Below are 12,013 nucleotides of genomic sequence, written 5' to 3' on the forward strand. Positions count from 1 at the left end.
TTTATGTGAACAAAGGGCGAGAATGTTGTTTTACTGATGTGGATCAAAATTTAAAAATGTTTGTAGATGACTGAGAATTGAGATTGAGTTGAGAGACAAACTGTTGAGAGCAGTCCTGAAAAGCAGGATACGCAGTGAGAGTGAGGGCCATTTGTATTTCAAATACTTTGATAAGAAGATGAGATTGTGGCTTAGAGTGAAGAAAGTAACATTTAGTTTCAGAGGCAGAGAAAGATGTCTGGAGGAAATTGGACTGAAGGACAACGTTTGGGGTTAGTGTAGTAGATGGCAAAATATATATAAAAATCATTATGTTAAATTGATGCATGAGTCGGTGATGAGTCCTGCATCAAGAGGGGGATATAACAATTATTGCCAATAATGGTTTACTAAGGGGTTCAGATTGGATGAAAGCCATCGAACTGGTGGAACAATAAATGTTGAGAGAACCCTGGGTTTAATTGAGTAAAACCCTGCAAGAAGTCATTCTTCTCCCTAACAAAAGTGTTGTCTGTAAAGTGTGCTAATAACAAGAAATGTTTCAACAGGAAACGCCAGCACAACATAAAATAAACTATTTGACATTTGTTTTTCTTTACAGAGGATGCAGACTTTTGATACAGGGCAGACCATGCCAGTAAAATCATGGCTATGGATGAATTTGACAAAATATCCTGGCCCGGGTTATTTTTGTGGCAGAAAGAAAGGTGCCACACATACGCAAGCGTATGATGTAAAATTTTTCTTTTGCAGGATGTCAGGATGGATTGCATCAAACAGAACTGATTCTGTTCCAAATGTATAATGTTGTTTTGTTAACATGAGCAAAGTGGGTTGAGTGTTTTGATTGGTGAAAATGTAGAAAATCTATTAATTGATGTGTAATAAGAAAAAAGACGGTCCGTAATGGAAATATTAGAGTTAATTTCGAACAACATTGGTTAGAAGGATGAACAAAATTATGCAGACTTACAGTGTTACAGTTACAGTGAAATGGTATGTTTTTGTTTTGTTTTGTTTTTCTTTTTTTTCTTTCTGAGGACGATGAAATGTAAAAAGGGTTGAAAGCAGGACAGGATTTGAAATGAGGGGTTGTGTTATAATTTTTATTCTTTTGTATGTTTATTCAAATCAACCAGGGGTGTTGAATTGATATGGTTTTCATACTATGACAATCTATACAATTTCTTGTTTATACTGGAGTGAATGCGGGTCTGATTTTATCGGGAATGCGGTGACAGTGCTTATCCATTTAGCCCTGCTTCAGATAAAATATTTACTTGCTTGCTCCTTCAACAAGGTTCAAGTAGAAGTGAGCAGTTATACAGAAATGAAAGGCATAAATGTGATGAAATGACTTAAAATTGTTGCGTTTATTTGGTTATCAGAGAATGATAAAAAGGGAGAATTTGTAGTGGCGATTTTAATCTTGTATTTCTTATCTTGTTTTTTCAATGATAAAATTGAATGCCATGTGTTCTGTATTTTGAGCTTTATGTTGTAACGTTGATACAGCTGTGTGTGATTCAGAGGTGAGAAGATCCCCAGGCTAGGGAGGGGTTGAGGCAACCATGGGGGTTCCTCAGTTCCTGCCCTCTGGGGTGGGTGTTTAGAGAATACATTGATAAGGACATTATAAAACTACCAGCAAAACACCTATCTGTGTCTCACTCTGCCCTGCAAACTGGTCTGTAAGGGTTGGGGGATTCACCCCAGCCTGCAGCTGGCCTGTGTGGCTAGAATGGGAACTATTCTTGCAAGAATAAATGTATATTTTTCTTTTAAATACAATTTGGATCTTGACGTCTCTTTTGCTGGGATGCTGTGTTTGTTAAATATTGTTTTTGCCACAACACAGTCTTCAAAACCTCTCTTCAGATGTCAGCAGGTTTTTTTTTAGGTTTATCTTTATATTCTTCCACAACACCAGTATTGAATAACTACTGTATTGTCAACCCACAGATTTCACAAAAAGTAAGGTAATAAAGCTGATGATTCAATCGTATCTGAAGTTGTTGTATTGTTCTTGTAGATGTTCATTTGTTGTTGTTGTTTTGTGTGTGTGTGTGTGTGTGTGTGTGTGTGTGTGTGTGTGTGTGTGTGTGTGTGTGTGTGTGTGTGCGTGTGTGTGCGCGCGCGCAACGGTTTTAAAGCAAGATTTACAAATATGTTTTATGCAAGTCATTGAATACAAATAAAAATGTGTGTTAAATATATTGTGACAATCAGCGGCTGGAGTGCCCGCATGAGCCACTGGAGGGCACTCTCTTCCTGTGGTATTTTGCACCATGGACTCATTATTGTTTAATTATGTTCAGTTGTGTTTGATTACCTGTTATTGAGTTCCTTATTTAAACCTGAGTTTTCCCTGTGTCCTTTGCGAAGTCTTGTTACACTATAAGCGTACATCTCCGAGCATTATTCCCTGTTTTAGTATTCCGTGTTTCCCTGGACTCTTGACCCTTGCCTGTTATCTGGACCGTTTATGAACCTGTGCTGCCTGCCTCGACCTAAGCCTGTTTTGACCACGAGTTACCGGATTGCCCTTTGTTGAACTGTCTGCTTGAGTTTGTCTTCTTGTGTGTAAATTTAAATAAAGTGCTGCACATGGATCCGACCGCCTCCTTCCGTACGTTACAGAAGACTTCGCCAAACGAGGATCCAGCAGTCTTTCAGCATCTATCCACCGTGATCAAGACCCAAGCTTCCATGCTAGCCTCTCATCGGTTACAGCTGACGAGACTAACATCTCTCCTCGAGGAACTAGCAAGCTCAACGCAATCCTTGTCTCCGCAGAGCTCAAGCACAGCCGCTAATCAAGCCCAAGCTCCCGCTGCACCTGTTCCATTGCAACCCAGTGTGAGTACTGCATCTAGCTATCCTTGTATGTCCCTTCCTGAAAAGTTTAATGGCTCACCTGGGGCGTGTGAAGGATTTCTTCAGCAGTGCAGCTTGTATATTAATCATCAGCCTCAGGTTTACACCTCGGATTACGACCGTGTTTCCTTCATCTGCTCACTGCTCACTGGAAAGGCTCTGGAGTGGGCAGGCGCGTTCTGGGAACCAGGTCGAATTTCGTTCCCCTCTTATGCCGTTTTTGTCGCCCGATTCAGAGAGGCTTTTGAACTCCCCGCAGGAGAGGAGGATCCCGAGGAACTGCTCTTGTCCCTGCGCCGGGGAGGTTCGTATGCGGCGGATTTCTCTCTCTCATTCCGCACGCCACTGAAGACTCATATCGCTAAACTGTTTGATCCTCCCTTGATAACCGTCAGAGGGGCTTTCAAATATACCGTTTCTGCCAAACCCACTCATCGTGTTGGATCCCGCGAGCCCGGATTTCACACTGGTCCTGTTGAGTCTGCTAATCCAGAGACAGCGGAGGTTTCGCCAGTCAAACCGGAGTTTGAGCGCGTGCCAGCCGACTCGAAAGAGTCAACTGAATCCTGTGAGTCTACTGAGTCAACTGAATCCTGTGAGTCTACTGAGTCTACTGAATCCTGTGAGTCTACTGAGTCTACTGAATCCTGTGAGTCTACTGAGTCTACTGAATCCTGTGAGTCTACTGAGTCTACTGAATCCTGTGAGTCTACTGAGTCTACTGAATCCTGTGAGTCTACTGAGTCTACTGAATCCTGTGAGTCTACTGAGTCTACTGAATCCTGTGAGTCTACTGAGTCTACTGAGTCCTGTGAGTCTACTGAGTCTACTGCATCCTGTGAGTCTACTGAGTCTACTGCATCCTGTGAGTCTACTGAGTCAAGTGCATCCTGTGAGTCTACTGAGTCTACTGCATCCTGTGAGTCTACTGAGTCAAGTGCATCCTGTAATGAATCAAGCCCAGTGAAGCGCCGTCGCAGAAGGAGGAGGAGGACTCGTTGGGCTCGCCAGGCTCCGGAGGGCGTTCCCAGACTCCTCGCCCTGCCGGCCCCGCCTCTGCGCCTCGCCCTGCCGGCCCCGCCTCTGCGCCTCGCCCTGCCGGCCCCGCCTCTGCGCCTCGCCCTGCCGGCCCCGCCTCTGCGCCTCGCCCTGCCGGCCCCGCCTCTGCGCCTCGCCCTGCCGGCCCCGCCTCTGCGCCTCGCCCTGCCGGCCCCGCCTCTTCGCCTTGTGTTACCTGCGCCTCTTCCTGTGGTGGTTTCCAGCCTGGAGGCTTTAGCCGTAGATTTCCCCAAGTATTTTTTTGGGGGGGGCCGTAGGTACCCTGTGAGGGCCACGGAGGCGACGTCTACAGGGACCTTTGCACGTCCACCTTCGCCTGAGTTCATGTCACTGGTCCTGTCCAGCCCTGTGCTCCCCACGCCCTGGTCCCCTGTTAAGTGTGCTCTGCCCTGGTCCCCTGTTAAGTGTGCTCTGCCCTGGTCCCCTGTTAAGTGTGCTCTGCCCTGGTCCCCTGTTAAGTGTGCTCTGTCCTGGTCCCCTGTTAAGTGTGCTCTGCCCTGGTCCCCTGTTAAGTGTCCTCTGCCCTGGTCCCCTGTTAAGTGTGCTCTGCCCTGGTCCTGTGTCAAGTGTGCTCCACCCTGGCTCCCTTCTGAATGTTCTCCACCCTGGTCGCCCACGCTCCATGGTCCAGGCCCGCCTTGGCTGTGTCCTGGTCCTGTTCCCCTGCACGGGCCTGGCCCTCCATCCCATCCCCCGTTGACCTCCCCCCGGAGCTCTTAAGAGCGTCTGGAAGCCGCTCCTTAGAGGGGGGGTTATGTGACAATCAGCGGCTGGAGTGCCCGCATGAGCCACTGGAGGGCACTCTCTTCCTGTGGTATTTTGCACCATGGACTCATTATTGTTTAATTATGTTCAGTTGTGTTTGATTACCTGTTATTGAGTTCCTTATTTAAACCTGAGTTTTCCCTGTGTCCTTTGCGAAGTCTTGTTACACTATAAGCGTACATCTCCGAGCATTATTCCCTGTTTTAGTATTCCGTGTTTCCCTGGACTCTTGACCCTTGCCTGTTATCTGGACCGTTTATGAACCTGTGCTGCCTGCCTCGACCTAAGCCTGTTTTGACCACGAGTTACCGGATTGCCCTTTGTTGAACTGTCTGCTTGAGTTTGTCTTCTTGTGTGTAAATTTAAATAAAGTGCTGCACATGGATCCGACCGCCTCCTTCCGTACGTTACATATATACTCTTATAAAAAAAACTCTAGCTAAATGATATTTGCTTTTTTTCAGGATTAACAAGGGCCCAACAGAGGGTTTTGAGAGGGATGTGGGGTTTAAGACCACTCACCGTATTATCTACCCCGAGAGTGCTGTGGACATGGACAACTCCACCCATCTGGTGCTGATTCCGTTCAAGACTCTGGATCTGCAGTGGCTCATTAGTGTCTTTACTACCAAACACATTGATCGGTAAGACCAGTTTAACAAATGAACACGCATGACAATGCCATTGTGATTTCAGTTGTGTAAAACAAACTCGCCGGCCACTTTATTAGGTAGGCTACACCTATTTAACTTCTCATTAATGCAAATATGTAATCAGCCAATCACATGGCAGCAACTTGATACATTTAGGTGTAAAAGCCCTGAAAAGGGGAATAATTGAATGAAAGATGCACAGACAAACTTTCCTCAGATCATGTGTGTAATGACTGAATATAAAAACCCATATGCAACGTCAGTACAGTTTACATATACAAGCGTTATACAATTCTAACCAGCAATTATATCTGCAGAAGTATTTCCCACTTTTAACTACAGAGTAAATACGGCAATACACAAGGGATACAAAACACAAGTATGCTGATAACATACATACATAACACTTTACACCTCTAATAATACTCAGTATATTTTAGAACCGTATATAGAACAAAGCTACGATAAACACAATGTCACTGCATATCTAGGGCCGTCATCCACTGTGTCGCGGTTAACATTGCTAACGTAACGGCTCATTTGGCTAGCTTACTCGTCGTCGTGTAATTAACGTCCTAACTTCACAATGTTCGACTAACTGTGCTAAAAACACTCTCCTCGACACATGTACCCATTCACATATACACTGGTAAACAATAACCCATATTATAAAAGATTCATACCTGAAAAGGGGAATAATTGAATGAAAGATGCACAGACAAACTTTCCTCATCATGTGTGTAATGACTGAAGGGAGGAAGTGAGGTGCACTGTAACATAGCTCAAATGTCCCCCCTGCTGGAGCTCTCCAGTAACTACAACACTCTTGTTCACTCTTACTGCTGCTGTTGTTAGAATGACATTTTGCACATGAAAAATCAGAAATAAGAAAAGTACTGTACTATAACTGCTGCAACTAACAGTAACAACTCTAACCATAATATATGATATACCATTAAACTATGAGAATGGCAAAATTACCTTAATATTAACCCATTAATTGCTACTCTACTGCTTACTCAAATGCTTGCTATGACTTACTAGTAAAACACATTATTTCCATCTATCACATAGGCATGTAAACATGGTAAAGACAATCTGCTGAAGTTCAAACTGAGCATCAGAATGGGGAAGAAATCTGATTTAAGTGAAGAATAAGAAGATGTAGAAGAAGTTTGATTAGCACCTTTCCACAAGTCCAAGGTCGCTTAAAGGTAGTTGAAGAACATTTACAACAAACAAAACACAATTTTTTTTTTAAAATAAACACAAAGCCATCAAATACAATTAATTGGAAACACATTTCAAACAAATACATTTTAAGTTGAGACTAAAAGGCAGATAGAGAAGAGATATTACAGAGGCTGCGTTTACAGTCTTGGCATTAACATGCGATCACCATGATCCGATCAAGCAGATCGGATCATAAGCCAATCAGGACACGGTGCGTTTACACCTGTCCACATCAGGTGGCTTCTGTCATCCAGCTGCAGACCCGCAGCACCACCACTTTCAGAACCCCAGCGCCAGAACCCCAGCCTTAGAACCGGAAGTGAGGGGCGGAGCTTACGTTCTAAGCAGAGTAGCACCTCCTAAGATTTGAGCATAATTTGCTTTTATTACACACGAAACGTCATACTTTATATGTATGTTATAATGATACATTAAGGTACAGTACAATACACATTTTAAAACATTGATCTTGTGTAGTATATAGTTATCCCTTTTATTGTTTTATGAGAGTTACTTCCTGATCATGATGTTGAAAAATAATGCTTGAAACTCATGGCCATATTATATGAAATATACTTTATTCACAAGACTCAAAATACACATTTACTCCAAAGCCAAGAACATGTGCAGCACGCATTTGTCTATATGTAAACTAAAACATTTCAATACAAATCTAAAAAAGAGAGAGAGAGAGAAAGCAGCACCTTTTTAAAAGAAACAATAACAATGTCCACAACAAATAATTAAATTGATATGTATCAATTGAACAATTCACGCCTAGGCCCATTTTGTCATGACAATCCTGCAGAAATACAAATTTTCAAAATTAACAATTCACTCCTAGGCCCATTTTGTCCTTACATTCCTGCAAAATTAACTCCATGTCATCCCTGAACACAAAATGAAATACGAAGAGCTCTCTGGAAGCTTCTGATTGTTCGGGCGACCAGGGCGAAGCAGACGAACCCTCGGGCTCGGCGGCGGCCATCTTGTCCGGAGACACTGGCTCAGCAGACGTGACGTGAACAGTCTCTGGATCGGCAGACGTGACGTGAACAATCTCTGGATCGGCAGAGCTCATGTGCTTACTCCACGCACGCAGAACAATCATAGCATAAAAAAGGAAGGCAGCCCTCTTGGCCGTGGCAGGATTGATGGTGGGCGGCTCTGGGACGACCTCCGGGACGACAGCGGGCTGCACGGACGTGACCTCGGGGACGACAGCGGGCTGTTCGGGGACGGCCTCCGGGATGGCAGCAGGCTGTTCGGGGACGACCTCCGGGACGACAGCGGGCTGTTCAGAGACAACCTCCGGGATGACAGCGGGATGCTCGGGCACGGTCCCAAGGACATTAGGGAGGGAGGAAGTCACCGTAAGGTGCAGGTTCGGGGCTGAACGGAATCAACGGCGGAAGGAGCTCTGGCCTGGACATCACTGGCCCAGGGTCGAAGAGAGGCCAGAAGTGTGTGCTGCTGGAACTGTGCTGCTGGAAGTGGGCTCAGGTGGAGTTGATCGCCATGGTCTCCTCAGTCTTTCGAGCCCACAGCGCAAAGCACTCAAACAGCGTCATCCGAGGTTCTAACTCACCGAATGATGGTTCTTGCCTCTGCTGTCTCCTCTCCCTCTTCGTAGTGGGAGGATGGATACGGGAACCCATACTGCTGGATCTTTCTTGTGAGTCCTTCTGTCATGACACACACACGAGAAAGACAGATCCAAGTGCAGTAATATTTATTGGGTAATCCACAATCGTATCCAGTCCACGCAAGGGTCAAAACCATAAAAGCAATCCAAGAAACAAAACAAGAACAGGGAATAAACAGACCTCTGGAAGTGCGTTGACATAAACAAGGACTCCGTGACAAACACTGAAACAAAGAGGAATATAAATACACAGATACTGACAATGTGACGGGAGACAGCTGTGTGCAATGAATCAATGAGTGACAAAACAGGATGATGGGAAATGTAGTCATGAAGTAATGGTGACAGTATAGGGAAGAGACCTCTAGTGGACACCTACCTTTCAGAGAAAAAACCCAAAGTTCTCCAGAAGAATAAGAGCCCACCATATCTCTCTGGTCCTCTTCGGTCAAAAATTATCGAAAACTTTTACGTTTTGAAATTTTTGCTTCATCGGAATAGGATGAAACTTGGTGACTTTTGTTGTATTACCTATGTGAACACCGGTGTTGGGAACGTTACTTTAAAAAAGTAATTAGTTATAGTTACTCACTGCTTGTTCCAAAAAGTAACTGAGTTAGTAACTGAATTACTCTATAATAAAAGTAACTCGTTACCAGGGAAAGTAACTATTTGCGTTACTGTTAAAAAAAAAAGTTGCTATAATCCAAAGAATTTGGATTTTTGTGAGCAGTTTTCACAAGTCAGTTAAAATGAGTAGAACAGACGGGTGTTTGTACATAACTTTCGATATTTATTGCACGTCGACAGACAGCAAGAGGTTTATCCTGCACTTCAAGTATTATATTTGTAAGAAAAGTAAACAGTTACACCATATAAAGTGCATAACTCTAGCAAATTAAATAAAACTCCCTCAACCTGAGACAACTGGTCAAGAAAATAACCTGGCGAACTAGCATCTGTGGTGGAGGTATCTTTTTTTTTTTTTTTGCCACTAGCTTTGTAGATGCGCGTGTCAATGTGAGATGCTTCATTAAATTAGAGTTGCTTACAACGGATGTCGACAAAGTCTTCGCTCGTGGACATAATGTACACATTACATGCACGTTCTTGCCTTTGACCACAATGAATTTGAAGTAGTGTTTATATCTCCACCAACTTTTCATCGGATTGCTCCTGACTCGCCATCTCCGCTGCTCTGTCAAATCTGTTTAGCGGTTGTGTGTGTGTGTGTGTGTGTGTGTGGCGCCTGGCGCGTGTGCTGGCATGTGTGTAAAAACACTGGCTCTGATTGGCTACCATGAAACATGACTCTGCCTTAGCCAATCATAATCGCTTACATCGTTATTAACCCACCTCCTCACTAACTGTGAGCCAGGGGTGCGTTCGGAATCGGATTACTCAGTTTATTCAATCAATGCATAACGCACCGCATTTAACGTCCAGTAACGTTAACGGCGTTGTAACGATGGGAAAAGTAATTAGTTAGATTACCCCGTTACTAAAAAAATAACGTCGTTAAAATATGACCATGATCAACTTAAAATAGGTTTGATTTGAAAGCTTAGAGTCTGAAATTTACAATGAATGTAGCCAATTTAATAAACTCCTAAGTACTGCTGAGTTATTTGCTGATAAATAGAAAAAAAAATATTTATCAAATACTTTGTTGTACTACATACTGCAATATGTTAAATACATCATAGCTCAGATAATCCTGTGTCATAAGTCATTTGAAAGGTCTCAAAAAGTAAAATACAACCAGCTTAATTTTTTCAGGCTTTTTACTAAACTTGAGTGATATTTTGTAAAAGAAGCCCCTCAAGAGGCCCATATATAAATCACATATGGATGCAGAATTTTAGACACATTCCCGCTCATAACTTCATGAAACATGAAAATTGACACATCATTATTTACAGCAGATTCTTACGATTAAAATGAGTCCTTGGAGTCCTACTCCAGAAGTTTCCAAGCAACACAGCAGCAATGACTTTATGAACTTCTTCACTTATAAGATCGATAATATCAGGGACAAAATTATAACTATGCAAACCGTCTACTACAGTATCGCATCAGCGAGAGCATTGTAGTCTCCCTGAAGAAAAAGGCTAGATTATTGTAATGCTCTACTGTGTGATTGCCCTAATGTCTCAGATCTAAGATAGGTCTGAGGGTTCCATCCTTCTTCGGCACGAGGAAGTACCGGCTGTTAAAGCCTGACTCGCTCTGGGAAGGTGGTACTGGCTTTACGGCCCCCTTGCCTAGCAGTTTTTCTATTTCTGCGTGAAGTAGATGTGCTACTTCCTTATTCACTCTCGTCTCGGTCCGTGCATGATAGCGTGGGGGATGGCGAGCAAATTACAGCGAATAGCCCTGCTTTACTATATTGAGCACCCCCGGGATCACTTCCCATGCATCTGCATGTATGGTGAGGGGTAGAATGGCCTCTCGGTTCCGGTCTCCGCACAGCGCGGGCTCGCGAACCTGAGTCGGAGGTATCGTGCTTGAATACAGTGGCTCAATGGGAGCGGTAACAACCCTGCCGCTCTGGGTGGGGAAAATTTCATGGAGAGAAGCCCGGAGCCCGTGTGTAGCGCCGGGCGTTTTGTGTTTGACAGTAAGCGTGGGCGCTTGTGAGCGGGCACAGGACTTACAGTTATACCATAGCCGGTGTGTCGGCTTTTTGTTTCTGTTCACTTGGAACGGCTGTGTAACAGAGCGGGCAGTGAGTAGGCGTGGGCACTGTATTGTGGACACATTTCCTACATCTAACACTCGAGCGGCACGTGCCAGCTTTATGAGAGTGGGCTCTAACACACGGGAAACTTTGATGGTAGTCCGGCCTTTAAAGCGGGACTCAACCAACTTTTCCTCCTTGCGGCTGCTAGGAGGACTTTGCGGGCTCAGGTTTCAGCGCGATCCTCGGACGAGGTCCCCGAGAGGGAGGCGGTCCGTGGCGGCTGGATGAGTGCGCCTGTCTAGATCCCATTCACAGCGGGGCCAAAGAGGCCGGAAGGAGAGAGGGGGGCTTTCAGAAAAACGGCCCGCTCCGACTCCCTCACATATCTGGCGTCAGCCAGAGGTGCCTCTCAGTCATGGTGAGCGAAGCCATGCATCTCCCGATAGCCACTTGGGAGAGCATCAAGGAGACGGAGGAGTGAAGTCTCGCGGAGAAAGGTGCATTCCATGACTTTGCAAGCTCGTTGTGGAGCTCTGGCAGAAAGGGTGCTGACTAGAGATGCGCGGTTGGCGTTTACAGCCGTGGACTCCGCGGATAAACCACGGATCGGGCGGATGACGTGACGAAAAATTATATTTTAATTATATTCGGGCGGTTGAACCATTCAAATTAAAAATATTTACATTTACAATAATTCATTTAGCTGACGCTTTTATCCAAAGCGACTTACAAATGAGAACAATAGAAGCAATTAAACTAACAGTAGGACAACAGTATGTAAGTGCTATGACCCTTCACAGTTCAATCTAACGCAGGTTTTTTTAATAAAAAAAAGAAAAGAAAATTATATATAAAAAATATATGTATACATTGTTAAATATTGTTATCTGACTATACCTACATCCAAAAAAAGAAAAAAGGGGAATGATATTAAATGCGCTTCATGAGGCACACGCGCGCGGTCTCTTGCTCTCTCTCCCTCTCTGCCGTGCGCGCGCTAAACGGTTTGGAGCACAGTCTCTGTCTTGCGGGCGCGCTCGCTCTAGATTCCGGGAGATTTTAAATAATTTGCGGGCATCAGTGAGCCGCTATCAATAT

At 44.4% G+C, this 12,013-nt stretch overlaps 1 protein-coding gene across 1 annotated transcript in view; it reads left to right on the forward strand.

The window, feature by feature from the left end:
- st3gal1l3 (ST3 beta-galactoside alpha-2,3-sialyltransferase 1, like 3) overlaps window positions 1-12,013 on the forward strand; it is a 55,896-nt gene that overhangs the window by 21,423 nt on the left and 22,460 nt on the right. The window contains exon 4 of the mRNA XM_079590019.1: window positions 5,166-5,345. Coding sequence (XP_079446145.1) covers window positions 5,166-5,345 — 180 coding nt within the window. The remainder of the gene's footprint in view (window positions 1-5,165; window positions 5,346-12,013) is intronic.

This window comes from Phoxinus phoxinus (assembly GCF_949152265.1).
Source record: "Phoxinus phoxinus genome assembly, chromosome: 19".
In the NCBI taxonomy this organism is placed as follows: Eukaryota; Metazoa; Chordata; class Actinopteri; order Cypriniformes; family Leuciscidae; genus Phoxinus; species Phoxinus phoxinus.